At 39.2% G+C, this 22,953-nt stretch overlaps 1 protein-coding gene across 6 annotated transcripts in view; it reads right to left on the reverse strand.

Annotated features, from left to right (window-relative positions):
• Window positions 1-1,002: 1,002 nt before the first annotated feature.
• inavab (innate immunity activator b) overlaps window positions 1,003-22,953 on the reverse strand; it is a 30,341-nt gene continuing 8,390 nt past the window's right edge. For 2 of the 6 annotated variants that reach the window (XM_017450069.3, XM_017450067.3), the window contains exons 2-11: window positions 16,513-16,600; window positions 15,254-15,387; window positions 14,159-14,281; window positions 13,693-13,921; window positions 13,500-13,553; window positions 9,340-9,622; window positions 8,577-8,732; window positions 7,641-8,343; window positions 4,806-4,868; window positions 1,003-1,421 (exon numbers count right to left, since the gene is read on the reverse strand). In XM_017450069.3, the coding sequence (XP_017305558.2) occupies window positions 1,344-1,421; window positions 4,806-4,868; window positions 7,641-8,343; window positions 8,577-8,732; window positions 9,340-9,622; window positions 13,500-13,553; window positions 13,693-13,921; window positions 14,159-14,281; window positions 15,254-15,387; window positions 16,513-16,567 (1,878 nt within the window). In that variant the 5' untranslated portion in view covers window positions 16,568-16,600 and the 3' untranslated portion in view covers window positions 1,003-1,343. The other 4 variants (XM_017450068.3, XM_017450066.3, XM_017450070.3 and 1 more) reach the window with 4 other exon arrangements.

Below are 22,953 nucleotides of genomic sequence, written 5' to 3' on the forward strand. Positions count from 1 at the left end.
TTCTGAAGATTCCTGGGGGTCTACAGCTCATAACTCTACTCTCCCACTTCACACTGGCAACATTAGTTATTTAGGTATCAACATTTCCTCCAGAGAGTCAAGAGTTGTTTAACCTCAATTATACCCCTCTTTAAAAAAATATAGATGATGATTTCAAACTCTGGACTAACCTTCCACTCTCACTCATTGGTCGCATTGCTACAGTTAAAATGAAATCTTTACGACAAATGAACTATCTGCTCTCAATGCTTCCAACAACAGATAAATGGTTTAAATGACTGGTCTCATTAACCTCTCCTTTCTATTGGAAATACAAAACACCTAAAATATCTCTGGCAAAATTAGAAAAGACAAAATCACAAGGTGGCCTAGATGCACCAAACTTTCAACATTACTTTTTAGCAAACCAGCTCCAATATTTAGTGAAATGGATTCAGAAAAACAATAATAATAACTCATGGATAGAAGAAAATCAGTGCAAAAATTGCTCAGTCGCAGACCTTGCCTTCCTAAGAAACTCAATTAAGAAAATTAACTACATTAAAAATATCACAATCGCTTCAACTCTGACAGCCTGGTGGAAAGTAAACAGAATGAATAAATCACCACTAACTCCATGCAGATACACCCCAATCTGGCACAACCCCGATTTTCAACTGTACAATAATCCTGTCCACTTCCATTATGGCAGCAAAAAGGCATCACTCACCTCCATCATTTATTCAAAAAATAACCAGTTTCACCAATCATTTAATACACTAGTCCAGAAATACAGTCTAGGGAGGGGACAGTTTCTCCAGTATCAACAAATAAAGTCCATAATTAAATCAAAGATTAATATAACCAATAAACCATTATAACCTTCTCTTATGGAAGAGATCATGAAAGTAACTCATTAATACACACACACACACATATACATACATATATACATATATATACACATTATATATATATATATATATATATATATATATATATATATATATATAAAAAATACTGATGTAACTATAACACTAACAATAATCAAATGGGGAAATTATTTGTCTGTCTCCTCCAACCCCGAATTCTGGAAAGAAATCTGTAACAATACTTTCTCTATGACTAGCAATACAAAAATTTACAACTCATACAGTACAAGATTATTCATAGGACCCACATCACCCTTAAAAAAAAAAAAAAGAGTTTAAAATGGGTTTAAGTGACACAGTTCATGATGCACTTTGGGTAGCACTGACGATAACTTCCATGCCACATGGATTTGTCAGCCAGTTTACTCCTATTGGATAGCAGTGACCGATACACCTTCACTATCATGGAGCTGTAGAATCCCTCCATCGCCATCACTTTGTTTTCTTGGTAACGCCGAGAGTCGATAATCTTCCAACCGAATATAAAAATCCACTCCTCCTCCTTTTCAACTGGAAATCAAAAATATCTATACATATCAATCATTGGATCAACCTTCTTATAGAATACATCACATTAGAAAAAATAACATTCATCCACAAGAACAATATATTTACATTTAATGACATCTGGAACCCATTTTTAATTTATATTAATCTAAATCAAACACCTGGAACCGGACCCATGCACTCTCCCAATCATACCTCTATAAACTTATAAGAAAGAAGGGGAAAGGATAAAAATATTCGAAAATATTTACTCATTTGTGTTTTTATCCGTATATATGCAGATGCATGTTATTATATATTGTTCATATTATTAACTGCAGCACTAGTGTCATTATTGCCATCTCTGTTATTACCATTATGATTATTATTAATACTATTTCAATATCATCAATATTATCACTATAACCAGTATTGTCATCACTGTCATTATTATTGACACAATTATGGAAATACCTTTATATATAGTTTATTTAACACATGTTTTCTGATTGCTATGACTATATTATCATAATTATATTTATAACCTATTAATATATAATAATAGATCATTTTTATTTCCTATTACTACATTTATTATATCTGTGTATCATTTGTGTATCATCCCTTCAGATCTGAGTTGTCACCACCTCTCAAAAGCCATGCCGATATTTATTTTCATTTTAGCACGGCTCTGTCGCTTTCCCTTTTTGACTGCAGGCTCTCCGCAGTTCGAGATTTCTTGGTGTTGACAACAAGTGATTCCCCAGATGTCAAGACCCAACAGCTCAAATTAGAAATCCTTATTTTAAGCTTATTGTTGTAAATCGGTGTAAGGTGAAGAGACAGTTTTGAACACTGCTTTTTTATGTACTTGCTCAATAACTGATTTTTGTTAATTATTAACCAAAAACGTTAGATACTGCAGCTTTAAATAAAACAATAAAAAAATCAATTACACTGAGATCTCCAATACCTCATAGGAAACTCCTCTCAATTTTATTTGCTTCAATAGCAACACAGACTGACAGGGGAAAATATAACTCATAGAGTAGTTTTCCTTTTAGTAACAAATGACAGTTTATGTAGAAATAAAATCTATTTTATTAATAACATTGTAGGGTTGCACAGTATATTGGTATCGACTTCAAATTATCACCTATGCCACTGTAAACGGTAGAATCGTGAAATCTGGTAGTACCATAAGTAATACTGTATGTGCGGCAGTAAATACTATCTTCGCTAAAACGACACATCTCACTGCTTTTGCAGGTTAGTGACACATTTAACCTAAATTCTTTACCTTAATTTGAAAGATTTCCTGATCACTACCACATGAGCTAACGTTGCGCTAACCACTGTGTGTAAATGATTAAATTAGCTGAGCTAACATTATACTAACCACTGTGTCTAAATACTAAAATCAGGGTTTGTACAAGGTGCCATTTTATATCTAGTGGTGTTTAAATAGTGCTTGAATTATACTACCCCAATTCCAAAAATGGTGGGATGCTGTGTAAAATGTAAATAAAATGTAAATAAAAACAGAATGCAATGATTTGCACATCTCATACACCCACGTTATTCGCAATAGAACATATAAAACATGTCAAATATTTAAACTAAGGAAATGTAACATTTTAAGGAAAAAAATAACGTAATGTTTAAATTTGTTTGCAGCAACACGTCTCAAAAAAGTTTGGACAGGAGCAACAACTGACTGGAAAAGTAAGTGTTAGTAAAAAGAAACAGATGGAAGATTTTGAAACTAATTAGGTTAATTGGCAACAGGTCTAAATATGAAATCGATAAATAATTTATTGAGAGGAAAATCTGGTTTGTCTCTTTTCATTTATATCTACAGTATCTCACAAAAGTTAGTACACCCCTCACATTTTTGTAAATATTTGATTGTAACTTTTCATGTGACAGCACTGAAGAAATGACACTTTGCTACAATGTAAAGTAGTGAGTGTACAGCTTGTGTAACAGTGTAAATTTGTCGTCCCCTCAAAATAACTCAACACACAGCCATTAATGTCTAAACCACTGGCAACAAAAGTGAGTGCACCCCTAAGTGAAAATGTCCAAATTGGCCATAATTAGCCATTTTCCCTCCCTGGTGTGACTTGTTAGTGTTACAAGGTCTCAGGTGTGAATGGGGAGCAGGTGTGTTAAATTTGGTGTCATCGCTCTCATACTCCCTCATACTGGTCACTGGAAGTTCAACATGGCACCTCATGGCAAAGAACTCTCTGAGGATCTGAAAAAAAGAATTGTTGCTCTACATAAAGGTGGCCTAGGCTATAAGAAGATTGCCAAGACCCTGACACTGAGCTGCAGCACGGTGGCCAAGACATACAGCGGTTTAACAGGACAGGTTCCACTCAGAACAGGCCTCGCCATGGTCCACCAAAGAAGTTGAGTGCACGTGCTCAGCGTCATATCCAGAGGTTGTCTTTGGGAAATGGACGTATGAGTGCTGCCAGCATTGCTGCAGAGGTTGAAGGGGTGGAGGGTCAGCCTATCAGAGCTCAGACCATACACCGCACACTGCATCAAACTGGTCTGCATGGCTGTCGTCCCAGAAGGAAGCCTCTTCTAAAGATGATGCACAAGAAAGCCCACAAACAGTTTGCTGAAGACAAGCAGACTAAGGACATGGATTACTGGAACCATGTCCTGTGGTCTGATGAGACCAAGATAAACTTATTTGGTTCAGATGGTGTCAAGCGTGTGTGGCGGCAACCAGCTGAGGAGTACAAAAACAAGCGTGTCTTACCAACAGTCAAGTATGGTGGTAGGAGTGTCATGGTCTGGGGCTGCATGAGTGCTGCCGGCACTGGGGAGCTACAATTCATTGAGGGAACCATACATGCCAACATGTACTGTGGCGTACTGTAGCAGAGCATGATCCCCTCCCTTCGGAGACTGGCCCGCAAGGCAAGATGACCACTTACACAAGCTGTACACTCACTACTTTACATTGTTGCAAAGTGTCATTTCTTCAGTGTTGTCACATGAAAAGATATAATCAAATATTTACAAAAATATGAGGGGTGTACTCACTTTTGTGAGATACTGTGTGTATTTCTGCAAATTTGGTTCATTTTGTAGATTTGAATTATGAATTAACATAATATTGCATGGTATCGTGATACTACATGGTATCGTGATACTTCAGCTAGTATGGTATCGTGACAACCCTACAACATTGTTTCCCACAGAATTTCAAAAAGAAAAAGAAGTAAAAAATGACTATAGTGTCTTTTATATAAAAATGTTTTTGAAAATATAAAAGCTCAGACAAACTACAGATACAAGCACTGATATTTTCATCTAATTAGTCAATAAATTAAAACATAAATAGGACTTTTGTCAGTGAAGGTCCTTTTGCTACACCTGGCTTACAATCTCTTGGTCTTCTTCTTCATACCAGTTCACTGGTGTTCTGTCTGCAGTCCTTTGGGGGATCTGGAACAGAACAAACAAAAAGAAATTTGCAAACTGCTGAGAAAGTGAGAAAGTGAGAGAGAGAGAGAGAGAGAGAGAGAGAGAGAGAAAGAGAGAGAGAGGAGAGAGAGAGAGAGAGAGAGAGAGAGAGAGAGAGAGAGAGAGAGAGAGAGAGAGAGAGAGAGAGAGAGAGAGAACCATGATCCTGTATGGTGTTTCACCAATGAAACACTGAGGGAATGCCTTCACACAGAGTGACTATGTGGCCAATATTGTCTCAGATTCACTGAAATGTTATTCCCTTTTTGGTTTCTTATTTTATTGTTATGGTATTTACACTTATCGGCCACTTTAACAGGAACATCTGTTCCCCTGCTTATTCATGCAATTGTCCAATCAGTCGATCAAGTGGCAACAGTGGATAAAGTCATGCAGATACACGATTTTACATAGTTTATTGAGGAACTTCCTGATCTCGTGATGCTCACATACAACAGTCTCTACAGATTACCCAGAATCTATAGAAAGAAAAAAAAAACATCCAGGCAGTGGCAGTTCTGCCTTGTTGATGAGAGAGGTCAGAGGAGAATGGCCAGACTGGTTTGAACTGACAGGAAACTTCGGTAGCTCAAATAACCATTCTTTACAACCATGTTGAACACCATGGTGAAAAGCTTTTCAGAATGCAAAACACGTCAAACTTTGATATAAATGGGCTATAACAGCAGATTTCATCAGGTTCAGGCAAGAACAGGAATCTGAGGCTACAGAGCCCACACTGAACGTAGAGCAGCTGAAGAGTGAAAACACTTCCTGATTCTCACCTGTGTCTCATTACCAGTAGTCTACTTATTTGTCTCTTTGTGCTTACAGTGATTCCCGTAACCGGTGAGAGAGAGAAGACACACACAGCATGAACTTGACTGAGTGAAAGGACAGACCAGTTTCCGTTGTGTTTTGATTTTGGTGAGTTTGTTTAAAGCACACATTGGCCCGGAGTTAAAATTTAGCCTGTCGCCCAAGTCTTCCTCTACACTCTCCCACACCGGGGTTCTACAGTGGTTTAGAAGATTAATGTGTGTCAAAATATCACTTTGCTTCAGATCAATTCAGGAGAATCAATTATGGCTCGTTTACTACTTATTGAGCTAAACGGTCAAAAGGAACACTGTGGCAGGTTATAAATACTGAAAAGTAAGTTAAATGAGTAAAATCATCATTCTTTTTTATTTGGACATCTGTGCTGCACATTACCCCAATAGCTGTCTTTAGAACACTCAACCATCTAGATCATTAGTAATGGCTGAAATGTGATAGTGGAATACAGCATCTATGTGTGCCAAGCGGCATCAGAGTTCCCACATCTTGTCCCCTAAATAAACTCTGAAAACAGAGGGTTTGCATCAAAGGCTTTTCCTGAAGACTGAAGCACACAAACTTCGACTCAATGAAACCTTAAATCTGCAGTGCAGTGCAGAATCTGAAAACAACCAAATCATGTGTAATTTTAACTAAGAGGCAATTTTCTTAGGTTGGCTGCTACAAAATTATGAATCAGATGTCAACGTAGGTATTTAAAAAATTTTAAAAAGCCAAGCATTTCCTTTTAGAGCTGGAAGTAATCTTACTTGGGTATGTGCAACAAATCTTTGGTTTACAATTGTTTTCCTTGGTACTAAATAATCTTGCAGAAATCATACTGGATTTTTAACACGCGAGTTTTTCTTCAGACGTGGCTTCACAGACAGGCCCAGACAGTGCCAAAATCCCCTGATGTGCATTTTCAGTAAATTCCTTCCACCTCCAACAGATAGAAACATGATAAGCTGAGCTTGAGGAAGCTGAGCTTGAGGAATTCTGTTTCATGACCCTCTCAGCTATGAGAGAAAATGAGGGATGTTTGTATGTAGCACTTAATTAATGAATCCATTAATTAATTGACAAATCTATAAATGTCTTAAAGTCGAGCGGAGATGGAAGCATGATTGTTTAACTGTGTCCTTTCAGAATTTTAAAGATTGTCTGCTTAAGTTTCAGAACGCAACAAAGTCAGCTAGGTCTAGGTATTTCTCTGATTTAATCACTACATACTGTCATAGCCCTAAGATTTTACTCACCATGATAAATTCAATAATTAATCCGAGTTGCCAATTCCATGGGGAATCCTCGGCTAAACTGTGAGAGATTTTTTATGTTTTTTGCTGATAAAGTAATTACCAATTAGAGATTCTGAGAAATTAGAGAACCACTGAGATTCTGTACCACTGTGTGAAATGACTCACATCAGGTTCAATACCTCCTCATGGCAAAGTGGTTTAAAAATAAACAAGTAAAAAAAAAAAACAGTAAATTAGATAAAGAAATGTAAGTATTATGTTTAACATGTAATTATTTATGAAAATCAAATCTTCAGCTTTATTTTTATTACATGATTCATTTGCTATTGTTGTCAATTGATTTAATTTAAATTCACTCATTTTCATATTAGAATTTAACTATTTAACAACTGACAAACATTTTCATTATTAATTTATTTCTTTTATTATTTATATTTTTATTAATGTTGTATTAGGTTTTTGAATTGTTAGGTCTTTAGTATGTAAACCACATTGGTCAACATGTGTTGTTTTAAAATGTGCTATATAAATAGATGTGTTGTTGTTGTAATTGATTGGTCAAGAAATAATAATATAGCTGCTTCCTTCAAAAAGAGGCACAATTGTTGTTGTCCTTAGAGTGTCTAAGTTATTCTATCTACCCATCAACCATAAGTATCAGAATGAGATATTTTACCTGATCATAGAAGTCATGCTGATGAGAGAATGGCAACTCATGTAAGGGCCGGTTCCGAATGTGCACAGCACCCTGTCTGTCTAGAGACTGTGGCCGCAGATGGCAGCGCTGATGCCATGACTTCAGCTCGTCAGAAACCACCTGTCGTGGGAGAGCTCTGCTTGGGTGCTGGGGGTATTCTTTGAATGATGGGGCCCGCGATAGCTTCAGGTGGTGAGGGATCAGTCTGCCCCCTTGCTGGTATAGTGGCATCTCTTCGTGCCAGTATGAGTAGTGACCATTGGTGCAAGGAGAAGGCTGGCGCCTGATACGTGTTCTACTCAAGTCCATATCATGATCTCTTCCCTCATCTATATATCCTCTGTAGAGCCTGGGGGAAAGCTGGGCTGAGGAGATTTTGTGGTAGCTGTGAGTTACATAGGACAATGAGATGTGATTAGAGCAGTTGTGTCTGTGCTGTGCATGGCATAGCTGCTCTGGCTCAGCCAAAAGCACCTGGCATGGTGAGCTGGTGTAGGAAGGTGCCAACAACTGCTCAGAGTTCCTGTCCTCTAAACTGGAGTGGTGTAGTGGGTTTCCCTTAGCCAGCGTAATAGGGGAGTGCTCCGGCGTCATTGAAATAACATCAGTCAGTCGTCTTCTGGGACCGTGTGACCGGCCTCTGTCTCGCTCTGCATTATTTGGTGGTTCACTACTGGGAACTCTGTCAAAGTGCAGAGAGACGCATCCATTAATATGAAAATCATCAAAATCAGGAAGTCAAGGAAATAAAGAAATATGTGAGGTTGCTTTTACACATACAGCTAAATGCGTTTGATTCGAAACTTGGTGCATACAGCAATTGCACTGGAATATGAACCAATACTGTTACAAACTGATACATGACTGGCTGAAAAGCATTTTTTCACACAAGTAATTTTTGAAGCCATTTCTGACCTGAGGGACAGTACTCTCCGAAGATGCATCTCTGGAGTAGAGGGGGTACTGTGGGACTGTGAGTGTCTCAGGGTTGTATGTTTGGGTATCTGCACCTGTAGGTCTACCTCTTGTAAACATGTTTCCAATGGGGGCAATGTAGATGTAACAGCAGGACTGCAAGTTAAACAATTACAGTGATTATGTGATATAAAATATTTTCAACCACTTTTCCACTGTAGGGCCAAATAGTTAACCGCTACAATGGAATTTCCATCTGGACATAGTTTGGAGTGGAATGCTTACAAATGTCCATGCTCGGTTCAACAGAACCATTCTGGTATGATAACTTAATACATTAAGGTCACTGTTCTGATGACCCATCTATTGTTTTTTACTTCCTCATCAGTGCATGTTGAATTTGTGAGACAGTGTAGTTGTGCAGTATAGTAAATACTTGCACTAATTGTGCTAAACATTCCACAACACTTTCCTGTCTTATTTACATATTTACATTTCTTATTTACTGCACCAGTAAATGACAGCATAAAATGGCTATGATAGTCATTCAGTCCTACAGTGTAAAAGAGGATTCATTTCTTACCACCTCTATAATTTGTTTAAGAGGCTATTTAAGTGGAGGTGTAAAAAAAATTACTAGGTGTTTTATAATGATCAAAAAGCACATGAGAGTCTTATTCAATTGCTGAGGGCAGGGTCTGAAAATTCAGTTTATAAACAAAAGTTGCAGGCTCCCATTAACAAATCTCTTATGTTGACATACCTGGAGCTAGTGCTACTGGAGTGAGACGACTTCTGTTTCTGGTAAGGCTGATCAAGGCTGGACTCCTTCCAAGGGGAATTCTGGATGGGGGCAGGATCATACTCTAGCAAAGGGCTGTGACAACGGTGCAAATGCTTGAGAGGTGGCTGATGGGGGCTGGGGCTTGGCTCAGGGGGATGAAGCAGGGGATCAGATGAATTTAGAGAAAGATGTTTTAGAGAATGAAACTCTGTAATAGAGGGGGGCTCAGAGGAAGCCTGGGATGAATGGCTCATCAGCTCTTCTGAAACAAGGACAAGAAAGAAGATACTGTCAATAAAAATTAAATGTATCTTAGCCACCCACAGAAAATCGAATAATATATATTACCTGAATGAAATGTTCTATTTGTTTTATCATTATTATTTAATAAAAACTAAAAGTTTTTGGAATTCAGCTTGGTAGTGGACTTTTGCATCCTACTGTATATAGTATAAGGGCAGCATAAGCTTTACATATTTGTTCGTACACTTACCAGGGATGTAACCAAATACACATATATTACTCAGCTTGAGCAGAAAATGCGTCCTAAATGAATACGAATACAAACAATATTTTTCAGAACGATTGCCAGCTTTAGGGATTGGGATTCCACAAAACAAAAAAGTCAAGTTTCTTTCATGTAGAGTATTAAAGAACAGTTTGTCAACGCTCAGAGGAAGGATTCCCGAGTTTCAGCAAATTTCCCATCCCCACTACAACTCAAAAACCACACAAAAGGATTGAAACTAATGTTTGGGCATAGGAAAAGGCTGACACATTTTTTTCTTTTTCTCAGGGGGTAATACGTTGACAATAGTGCGCATTTCTGATTTGCAGTATATATCTTGCCTTTATATGTGCAACCTGACAACCCTGTTTGCAGAAATTAAAAAGAGCAAGTTCTTAACATCACACTAATGGGAGATCAATTTGTTTTTAGCCAAATCGAAACGTCGGGGTTACGCATGTAACCCTATTCCCTGAGAAGGGAAGGAGACGTTGCATTTAGCATAACAGTATGGGAACACCTTGTGCGTGTGACCGGTATCTGAAGCTTGTGTAAAATCATGCCTCTACTTATAGGCCTGCCATGGTCAGGTGACGTGGCAGTTAAGCACGTCGCATGAGACATACATAGACATATATATTATATATATATATATATATATATATATATATATATATATATATATATATATATATATATATGGCACCTGTGAACCACGCCGCCAGCCTCTATTATCTGAAGCGAAGACGCAATTCACAGGCCTGCCCTGGTATGACAGTGCTATGCAACGTCTTGTTCCCTTCTCAGGGAACAGGGTTACATTCGTAACCCCGCTGTTCCCTTTCAAAGGGAACTTCGACGTTGCATTTAGCATAACAGTATGGGAACGGGAATACCCACTCCGTCATACCGAGGGTACGGCCTGTTCAAAAACACCCAAGCCCGAGGGTCACTGCAAGACACTCGGGCCCGGGGTGGAATGGATATCCAGGCTGTAATAACGAATGACTGTGTGTGGCGTAGACCACCCTGCAGCCGCACACACATCCTGCAAGGATACCCCTTTGGACAAAGCCTTCGAGGAGGCAACCACCCTAGTGGAATGAGCTCTTATGCCCAGAGGCGTGGCGAGACCTCGTGTCGTAAGCCCTAGAGATTGCTTCCACTATCCAGGTAGAGATGCGCTGCTTTGACACAGCATCATTTTTCCTGTCGCTGCCAAGGCAGGAAAGGGCAACAGAGAGAGCTTGTAGACCTCCCACTCACTAGAGAGATTTCATTCCAGTAAAAGAGCTAACTTTAGAGTCAGAAGCTTCTCAGAGGCTGACCCTAAGGGCTCAAATGGGGCCCCTGACAGACCTTCCAAGACCACAGCAAGGTCCCAGGAAGGTATGCATGGCCTGCAGATGGGCCTCAGCCGTCTGACACCACGCATGAACCTCGAAGTTAGAGGATGTTGCCCCGCAGAGGCTCCATCAACAGGGGCATGGCTGGCCAAAACGACGGCCACGTAACCCTGATTGTAGAAGGAGCCACCCTGCTGAGAAACGTTCTTGCAAGAACTCCAGGACTGTAGCTATTGCGCAGTTCACTGGGTCTAGCTGACGTTCCTCACACCACAAGACAAAAAGCCGCCACTTGAGCGCATACAATTTCCTTGTGGATGGTGCTCTAGTGTTTAACATGGTCTCTACCACCTCAGTTGTGCGACCAGAATCTATGAGCTGATGCCCCTCAGGGGCCAGCCCAGTTTCCATAGTTCTGGCCGAGGGTGATTAATCAGCCCTCCGGCTTTTTGAGACAGTAGATCCACCCTAAGGGCTCAAATGGGGCACCCGACAGACCTTTCAGGACCACAGAAGGTCCCAGGAAGGTATGCGCGGCCTGCAGATGGGCCTCAGGCGTCTGACACCATGCATGAACCTCGAAGTTAGAGGATGTTGCCCCACAAAGGCTCCATCAACAGGGGCATGGCTGGCTGAAACGGCGGCCAAGTAACCCTGATTGTAGAAGGAGCCCAGCCCGCTGAGAAAGGTTCTTGTAAGAACTCCAGGACTGTAGCTATTGCGCAGTTCACTGGGTCTAGCTGACATTCTTCACACCACAAGACGAAGCTGCCACTTGAGTGCATACAATTTCCTTGTGGATGGGATCCACTCTAGGGGCTCGAATGGGGCACCCAACAGACCTTCCAGGACCACAGAAGGTCCCACGAACCTGAGACGGCTGGCTGCCTTGGCAGCGGCTGGCCCAGATCCACGAGGCTCTGAAACCCGACTCGCTTCGGCTTCCGTTTTTTTTTTTTTTTGAGAAGTCGCGAGCCAAGCTGCTTAATGTAGGCGTTACCTTGCACGTTACCAGCCTCTCGAGGCTGCCATAGCATACTACACCGCTAACACTTCACCCAGAAAGTGTGCACTTTTCCCCGTGATGAAACGGGAGCAAGCCGTAACACACTTCTTGAATTCTTTCTCACTCATTACTTACCTCTCTTTTCCTCTAAAAAAGAGATTCTGAGAAAATATAGAGTAGAAACGAAGCGTTTTTGTCACACAAACAACAGACATGCAGTCTCGCTGAAGATAATAAGGCTGCCGATGTGGTTCACAAGTGCCATATATATATATATATATATATATATATATATATATATATATATATATATATATATATATATATATATATATATCATGCGACGTGCTTAATTGCCACATCACCTGCTCATGGCAGGCCTATAAGTAGAGGCATGATTTTACACAAGCTTCAGATACCGGTCACGCGCACAAGGCATTCCCCATACTGTTATGCTAAATGCAACGTCGAAGTTCCCTTTGAAAGGGAACACTGCTCTACTGAGCTCTAAGCTAAAAAAAAAAAAATTCTCTTCACACAAAACAACTATATTTTCATATATTGATATGAATATAGCCCACGCAGACTTGACAGAGTTGTGCACAGGGCAGAACATCTCTGATGGGTCTTTAAAACTAATTATTTAATTACTTTAAAAAACAAGCAAAACTTGTATGTTCATTGCATGTGTTTGATGTTCTTAAATAATCATTCTTAATCAGTATCAAAAGTTTTTCAGAAATTTATATGGGGAATTGTAATAGAATGCCCAGCATTTCTCAGCATTCCTAGCATTAAAAACCCCAGCATTGTAGTAGATCGGGTCTTCTGTAAACTCTACTGATCTTTCTTGAACGTAACAAACACAAAAACTTCAAGTAGGGTAAATACATTAAATATAATTAAATATTACATGGCTTTTGTTGTCAACAATAGCCTAAATAAGAGTTTATTGATCAGAGAAAGACTACTTTGAAACCTATTGTAGTGTGCTTACTCATTCACATTAGATTGAAGATAGAAAGTTTGCCAGAAATTTCCGCAGGCCATCTGGTTGAGGAGTTGAATGAAGTTATGTTTTGCATATTTATGTCCTGCAAATGCTATTTGTTAAAATTTGTGAAAGAAAAATTTGAATTAACTTTGTTTTCCTGGGTATAGTAGAAGGGTTAACTTTAAAAAAAAAAAAAGTAACTTCTGGTATAAACCATGCACACTTCCAGTTTAAATACAAATACGGATACAGATAATGGCACTGTCTTACACCGCTAACATTTACCTTCATCCAACACTGCAGAATCTGACAATGAACTGTTATCCGAAGTGCCATGATCTGGAAACACAAGCAATGACATTGGCATTAAATGTGATGCATTGCAGATTGGAGATCAGAGACACAAGAGACCAGTACCAGTGAGCATTAAGGAGAGGAAGCCAGATATACTAGGCCCACTGACAGAAAGGGTCCTCACGTTTTTGTGTGATTATACTAGACTGTGGTGAGGAGCGGCCGTGTTCAAGATGTAGTTGGAATACGGAATCTTGGAGCTCCTTAAGTTTCTGCTCCTCACGCTTGCACTGCTGCATTCTGCTTTTCTTTACTGCCTTGTTCAGGTGCTCCTCACGGCACAGCCTATGTGCTGCTGCGTAGATCTGTTGCTGCAGGGCCAGCTTAGCTTCCACTGAGCATAGCTCTGAGTCCTGAAGGATGATTAGTAGAGTTAAATACATTTAAATTAAATAAAGCTAATTTCATTAATTATTACCATAAACCATGTTTCTCCCAGAAAAAAATACAAGGTTTCGCTTTGCAATATGGCTTTACCCCTAAAAGAATATACATTTAATTCTTTTAATGCAGGTCTTAGTTTTTATTAAGATAACTTGTGTATTTTATCTTATTTTTATTAAGATATGGCCTTTGGTTTCATTTTGTACCTCGTGTCTGTGCAGAATGCTTTGTTCATCCAACTTAAAAGCAGCCCCAATGCGTTTGCGAATCTGTGGAGGTTTCTCTCCAGGCAACAGAGGGTAGTCGGAGCACAAATGTCCAGTGAGCTCCTGTATGAAGTGGAAAAGCTATTCATTTATTATAAATAGTGAGTAAATTAAAAGAGTTCCAAACAGGACACATTTCAGGGCATGCTGATACTTGTAATTTCATACTTTATGTAATTTCATACTTCACACCCACAGGAGCATAGTTGAAATGTAACCGAAACTTTTTCAGAGGTATTTAAACTAACGAGTTATTGGAAATGTGGCTTTAACGGTGGATCCTTCTTATCCTGTATGAATCATTTCAACCAGTCCAGTCAAGTCCGGACAAGTTTGTGTTCTCAACCACTTTAAGCTTGCACAATGTGCTAATATGAAGATTTTCTTTTTCATCCTGCTTCCTAAGGTAATCCTACTGTCCCTCCTAAGATCAGCTCTGTTCGAGGCATACAGAGTAATGCTTGTGTTGATATCTCTTTAACCGAGGAAGTAACATTCACATGGCTAGCTTGGGTGAACCACATCAATGGTGTGTCTGTTCAAGTACAAACAATAGACACACAGTCACTAGAGAATGACTTCAGTCCTTATTGTGACAGAGGGCTGAGGTGTCATCAGAGACATGCCCATGCAGGTGCAAAGGTATTCTTACAAGAAGCAAAGTTTACTGAGTGGTCAGGAAGTGACTGTAACTGTGACTGTGTAAGGAAAGTATTTCTCATTGTTGAATAAAAAATCTGCACTACCTCCAAATAAGATATGATACAGTCATAAAATCTAGAAAAATTGAATTTTTTATCTAATGTTATCTAAATATATTTACAGATCAGTTAATAATGATCTTGAAGTTTAAGGAAACATTTTGCATTTTTAAATGTAAAAATGTAAGTTTAAATTAAACTTTAGATGACCACTTTTGTTTGGTCATTCGCACAAATCCAAGGTAAATAGAGATTTTAGTTGGCTTGTTTTGATCACAAACTAGACCATGTCTGTTTGAAGCATGTGCAGGTGTGTATTTTGAACATTACTCACAGCCTCTCTAATACAGAGTTTCTTCAGCTCCAGAATGCACAGCTCAAGCCTGTCCTGTAATGACTGCCGTTTTAGCTTTACAGCCCGAGTGTGTGTATTCACATCCTTGGTTACAATAATAGGACTGTCCAGTCCTACAACATGAACAGAAATAGTCCAATGTCAGGTCAAATTTAACATAACTATACAATATAATTTCTTTCTCAACCATCCACAATTTTCTCTTTACTTTATTGCTTTTGTAGTGTCTATGTAACAAGGTATACATAATAATGAGTAGTAAATTGATGTCTGATTCCATAAAAAAAACAAGGATTTTATGGAATATAAATTTTTATAAAAAGTTTATATATATATATATATATATATATATATATATATATATATATATATATATATATATATATATATATGTGTGTGTGTGTGTGTGTGTGTGTGTGTGTGTATATGTGTGTACACACACACACACACACACACACACACACACTCTGTAGAGCAAAGATGTAGAGCAAAGATGTAGAGCAAAGACGCCTTCAAAATAATGAAATTAAATGTTTCTACAGTTAAAAAAAAACCCATAAAGAGCAGTAAACAGTAGAGTAAACATTCTCCCAAAAGGTTTGAGAATCATCAAGGTGTGTTTTGGCAAAATTCAGTCGAGCCTTAATGTTCCTCTGGGTTAGTAGTGGTTTTCACATTGCCATTTTTACAGTGAACTTTACTGATGTAAGAGAGACCTGTAGGTCCTTTGATGTTGTCTTTGGCTCTTTTGTAACTTGCTGGATGAGTTGTTGCTGTGATCTTGGAGGAATTTTGGAAGGTCGGACACTTCTGGGAAGGTTCACTACTGTGCTGGATTTTTCCATTTGGAGATAACGGCTCTCACTGTGGTTCTTTAGAGTCCCAGAGCCTTTGAAATAGCTTTATAACCCTTCCCAGACTGAAGTATTTCAATCACCTTCTTCCTCATCATTTCTGGAATTACTTTTAATTTTGACATAGTGTGTTACTGGGTAAGAATTTTTAACCAACTTCATTTTATCAATATAATCAATGTTATTCACTTCACCTGTCAGGAGTTTGAATGTTATGGCTGATCAGTATATAATTAGTATGATTTTTTTTTTCCGTTTGAATCTTGTCCTCTAACAACACCTTGTCAAGAATCATTAAACCATGGTAACTGGGAGTAAGGATTATGAACAGCTATTACAAAATTATGCAAGCAATTACTTGTGGAAAATAATGGGTGTGCCTACCAGAATGCAGAATAATCCCACTGTCTGTGTCACTGATCTCCTCTTTGGCCTCCATGTCTGCAAGACTGGTACTCTTCAAGTCTAAACACTGATTTCAATGTAAAAACAAAAAAACAAAAACATATATACATACATATACATACACACACACACACACACACACACACACACACACACACATACATACATATATATATATATATATATATATATATATATATATAATTAATTAATTAATTAGTACAGAATTATTTTTTAATGCATGGTCACAAAGAATTAAATTTGTAGCTTTTTGCCTAAGTGACTGTAGTCCTGTGGATCCACTTAAGCCTTCAATCATGACAGGGAGCTCCTGACCCTGAGCCACAGAGTTCAAAGCAGATTTCATGGAACTAAAGTCCCTTTTCCACTTCACGGTACAGCTCAACTCGACTTGCTTTACTTTTCTGAGCTTGCTTTACCTCTGCAGTTTAGTGCGGCCTGAACGTGGGCGCCATCTTCCACTCGTCTTCACGCAGGAATAATGTATTATCGAAGCCCTGTACAAATACACGGTCCAAATGCCTTTCCTGTTCACTGAACATGCACCCTATAAAGGATGCAAAATAACGGCGTTCTAGAACCTACATAGTGCTCGATGTGACTAAGTTAGATTAAGCCGTGACACGAGAGACTTCAATAAACACCTGTTTGGAAATCGGTAACAAGTGAGATGTAAAAATCTAAGACAGAAACCTTTGTTGTAATTTTGTCTGTAATGAGAAACGATACATAATTTTCAATTAATAGAACATTACCATACGCAAAGTATGTATTAAATGACAAATTTTTTCAGGCAAAATACAGAACCGCTCATTGAGGAGAATTCCCTACTCTCTCAGTGCGTGGCTCACATTTATCATCGGCTCGGCCCACTTGGAACCTCAACCGAGGCGGTACTAAAAAAAAAAAACGTACCAGGTACTATCCACAGTGGAAAGCCGCCAAAAAGCGAGCAGAGTCGAGTCCAGTCGAGTCATAGTGTGCAGTGTAAAAGTGTCAAAAGTCAGGCAAACAATGGCTTAGTGGGGCTGCTTGAAATCTATCTATCTATGCCTGGCAGTCATACTTTCTCAGTAGCTTAGACCATGATTTAACCAAGAGGGTATTCAAGTTTCTGGACTTTTTCTATTTGACCACTGAGCTGAGTGACTTCTTGGTATATAACATATTGATATTACAGAAAGATGCACAAGAGAATGTAAGACTTTGATTAACTAACGGTATGTTGCACTGAGAAAGTCAACAAAAATGAGAAGTTGCTGGAAAGGACTTTTTTTATTTATCTATTCTGTTATGGTTACTTTCTGGGTCTTTTAAATCCAAGGAACCAATGGTGTCACAGACATCTTTGTACAGAAACTTGATCAAAGTGCCTCACCATGAACATGATGCTGCATTTCTCATTTAGATTTCAAAGACCTGGCACATTTTTTTATTCTTCTTCTGAGACCCAAAAAATTTAATTGCTACTACTCCCAGAGCTTTCAAGCTACACGCACCAAACACGGCACAGACCTTCAGCCTGTTCTGACTCGAGTTGCTAAGACTTTTCTAAGTGATCAGAATTACAGAATTCCCATTATGGAAGCTCAAAATGGCCAAAATTCCCATTAACTTGCATACAAAATTTCTGACTGTTTTAACTACTTGAGCTTTCAAACTACTTCCACCAAACTCAGCACAGTCCTTCAGGCTAATCAGATTGGTAATGTCTATTTTTCCAAACTGATCGGCCTCCTGGTATTCTCATTGCGGACGATGAAAAATCCCCAAAACTCCCATTCACTTACATTGAAGGAACGTTCAGAGCCTGGCTCCAACTGTCAAAACTCAACACACGGCCTGAAGCCCCTCCTCTCTCATTCTCACTCTGTCAATGTACCTGTAACAGAGACTATCACTTCATCTCTCTCTCGTGCTCTCTCTCTCTCTTTCTGTTGCTACAAATATTGGTACCCTATCTGTCCAACTATCAAACTCTAGACGTATTGGCTGCACATTAGCTTCAGATTTCAGACTGATAACTATTTTAAAGTTTCAGATTTGCCTTCTCAAGCCAATATGAAAGTTTGTTGTGATGAACTTTACCTATCTAGTTATAAAATACCAACTTTCTCATTCCATCACAGTCACATGCAGCTACACATAAACACAGAGTGGCACAGATGTACCAGCATTTGGACTACAGACCTGTGGAAATGTCTGCTTAGCTTCCTGCCTATGGGACAATGTGTACCAGTCAGTGTTAAAATGATAGTGCCTTGAGTAAGCAGTTATATCCACAGCTGGGAGAATGATTAACAAGTAAGTGCTCTTTATCAGTGATACATCACTACGCATATTACAGAAGTTACTATTGTGAAATCGTTTCTTCCTGTGACTGTCTTAAATGTTGAACAGATTCTTAGGTTACAGATTTTTAAAAATCTGTTTAATGAACTAAACTGAATGTATACGTGAATCAAAAAATGCTTGTACTTTTAATATGTGTGTATGTGTGTAGTGTAGCAGAAGTTCATTGTAGTTTACAAAACTTGAGAACCTAAATATTACAGTCCTGTCATAGATATTATAAAAGCAACTAACTGGTACTTACATGTCCAAGTATCGTAAGTGAAAGAAGAACCAAAAAACATCACCTATTCACTTCCATAGCTGAAGTTATGGAAATAAGAGCAGGTCTCTCCACTCAATCCTCTGCAGGTATGACTCACATTGACTCCGTGAGCTGGGTTGCCAGCTCTGCATGACAAATTCAGCCCAAAGGCTATTTAAAGCAGCTAAAAAAAATAGCCTAATATTTAATAGGACACCAATGGAGAGGCAGCATTAAAACATGCAAGTTTCTTCATCAGTTCTTTCAGAAAATACACAAATTGGATAGTGCCACTCACTGCATACATTAATTAATACTGGCTAACCTACATAGCTTTTGTCGAGAATAGTACCAAGAGGAGCTCATTGAAAAGGCTAACTCCATGTAAACAACCTAATTTTATGTCAAGCAACCAACTCCATCCAGATGACAAAAAATATCAGGGAACCTCTGACAAAAGTTTAAAAGTAGCTCAATTCCTAGGTGGAGGCATGAACCTGGCAACATTTCCCTTGAGCCTTGATTAGGGAGTGTTGCGTACATACCTGTGTGAACAGTGGCACACATGCATGCCTAAAGCAAACTGGTAATGACTCTGTTCGTTTTAGTTCTGTTTTTTTCTGACGCACAGGTATGACAGCCAAAGGCTGTCATCTGTGAGAAGATACAAAGATTTTGCAACAACACATGCCAGGCTTAGTCTACAGTATACTAGGCCTATTATAATTATGTTGGCTTGACAAAGCCAACGTACTGTTCTGCTCTATAAGCTTATTACTGGTTTTCATTAGTGTTCTTTATTCTTCTCCTTCCGCTTCTTCGTTTTCTTCTTCTGCTTTTGAGTCTATGGCAGCCCATAGAACCATTTGTGAGAAAGTTATGAAATTTGGCACACAGATAGAGGACAGTCACAACATTAACCACAGCAATTTTGGAGTCTCTATCTCAAACCCTCTAGCGCCACCAATAGCTCAAATTTGCACTCACGTTTATGCTAATAACTTTTGAACCGTAAGAGCTAGAAATGAAATTTTTCCCCTGCAGATTCCGTGGCTCATGCAGAGTCCTGCAGATCCCATGGTTTTAATTTCCGCCCAACTAGATTTCCCACCATTTTTTATTTTCTGAAAAACCTACTATTTCACACTCCTCCTAGACTGTTCATCCGATTTTCACAAAATTTGAAAGCTTTCTGATAGACCAAACCGTTCTTGAACAACAAATGAATCCAAAGGCGAGCACTCCAAAATGGACTTGAGGTTGTATCTCTGAACCGCTTTAGTGTATTCAAACCAAACTTAGTATATGCCATAGCCATCATGACTTGAGGGTACCAGTACAGTTTCACAACCTAGTGGTCACGAGACATGAAAAAAGCAGCTTTTTGTTAATAACTTCAGAATGGGTCATCCTAAAATCATGAAACTGTTCTCTAAAGATTCAGTGGGGCATGCCAAGTCATTTGTTATTACATTTTCATGTCAGTCATTTTGTGTGTCATTGTTTTGGAACAGAACCACCCTGTGGTCAAAAATCATGCCATTTCAAAAATACTAATTACTTGTGATTACGTTTGCCCATTGTCGTGTGACTGGTCTTCCTAGATTCCTTGGCTCAGGCCAAGAACAATATCAATTAGGCCAAACTTGCTATCTGCCATTTTGAATTTAGTAAAAAAAAAAAATGTAAAAAAAAACTTTTTTGAACTCCTCCTAGACCATTCATCTAATTTTCACCAAAATTGAAATAGATCATCTTTGGACCATGCCGACAAAAAATTATGGAACTCAAGTTGATTGGTCAAACCGCTCACGGCCAAAATGGACGTGATGCTGTAATCTCTGTAATGCTTGTGTATATTCAGACCAAACTTAGTATATGTCATGGGCATCATAGCATGAGGGTACCTGCACAGTTTCTGAACATTGCCACCTAGTGTTCATGAAATATGAAAAAAGCACATTTTTGCTTAGAACTTTTTTTGTTGGTTTATCATAAAATTATGACTAATCTTGCTTATCTCCTTACTTCACTTCTGTAGTGCTTAGCCCCGTAACTGCCGCTTGCAGCTATATTTAGGGGCCACGCACCAAAGGTGTATAGGCACCTATTGTTTTCATTAGTGTTATTCTTCTTATTCCGCTCGAGTCTATGGCAGCCCACAGAACTGCTTGCAGGAAAGTCATGAAATTTGGCAAACAGATAGAGGACAGTCTCATCCTTAACCAGAGCAATTTTGGTGTCTCTAACTCAAATCCTCTAGAACCACCAACAGCTCAAAATTGCACTCATTTTTATACTAATAACCTTCGAACTGTAAGGGCTAGAAACAAAAAAAATTTCCAGACTTTTCTTTGCAAAAAAAAAAAAGAGTGCCTAACATCAAATCTAGCAACTTTTTGGAGAAACCTTAGAAACTTTCCAAATGTCACCAGTGCTGTCCTACAAGCACAAGGCATTGCTTTCCCACTGCACTTAAGTCTGGTTTATACTCGACGTGTCCGCAATAGCACGAGGGAGTGTGCACTTCAGGCCTCATTTCATGTGGCAGTGTGCACGGCATTTTTCATAACTTGCCGCGTGGCAAAGCATCCGAAAATGAATGACTTCGAGGCGACTCTTGCCAAAGGTACTATTGTACAGGCATTTCTATGATCCATCAATGCGGGACCACAGAGATAGCCAAATGGCACAAAATTCATGGAAAGGTTTTGAAAAAATATTTTGATTTGCTTTGTACAGTATCTCACAAAAGTGAGTACACCCCTCACATTTTTGTAAATATTTGATTAGATCTATTCATGTGGCAACACTGAAGAAATGACACTTTGCTACAATGTAAAGTAGTGAGTGTACAGCTTGTGTAACAGTGTAAATTTGCTGTCCCCTCAAAATAACTCAACACACAGCCATTAATGTCTAAACCGCTGGCAACAAAAGTGAGTACACCCCTAAGTGAAAATGTCCAAATTGGACCTAAAGTGTCAATATTTTGTGTGGCGCCATTATTTTCCAGCACTGCCTGCACCCTCTTGGGCATGGAGTTCACCAGAGCTTCACAGGTTTCCACTGGAGTCCTCTTCCACTCCTCTATGACGACATCACGGAGCTGGTGGATGTTAGAGACATTGTGCTCCTCCACCTTCCGTTTGAGGATGCCCCACAGATGCTCAATAGGGTTTAGTCCATCACCTTCACCTGCAGCTTCTTTAGCAAGGCAGTGGAGGTGTGTTTTGGGGTCGTTATCATGCTGGAATACTTCAGAAGGCTTCCTTCTGGGACGGCAGCCATGCAGACCAATTTGATGCAGTGTGCGGTGTATGGTCTGAGCACTGACAGGCTGAACCCCCACCCCTTCAACCTCTGTAGCAATGCTGGCAGCACTCATACGTCTATTTCCCAAAGACAACCTCTGGATATGACGCTGAGCACGTGCACTCAACTTCTTTGGTGGACCATGGCGAGGCCTGTTCTGAGTGGAACCTGTCCTGTTAAACCGCTGTATGGTCTTGGCCACCGTGCTGCAGCTCAGTGTCAGGGTCTTGGCAATCTTCTTATAGCCTAGGCCACCTTTATGTAGAGCAACAATTCTTTTTTTCAGATCCTCAGAGTTCTTTGCCATGAGGTGCCATGTTGAACTTCCAGTGACCAGTATGAGGGAGTGTGAGAGCGATGACACCAAATTTAACACACCTGCTCCCCATTCACACCTGAGACCTTGTAACACTAACAAGTCACATGACACCGGGGAGGGAAAATGACTAATTGGGCCCAATTTGGACATTTTCACTTAGGGGTGTACT

Source organism: Ictalurus punctatus, chromosome 21 (assembly GCF_001660625.3).
Source record: "Ictalurus punctatus breed USDA103 chromosome 21, Coco_2.0, whole genome shotgun sequence".
NCBI lineage: Eukaryota > Metazoa > Chordata > Actinopteri > Siluriformes > Ictaluridae > Ictalurus > Ictalurus punctatus.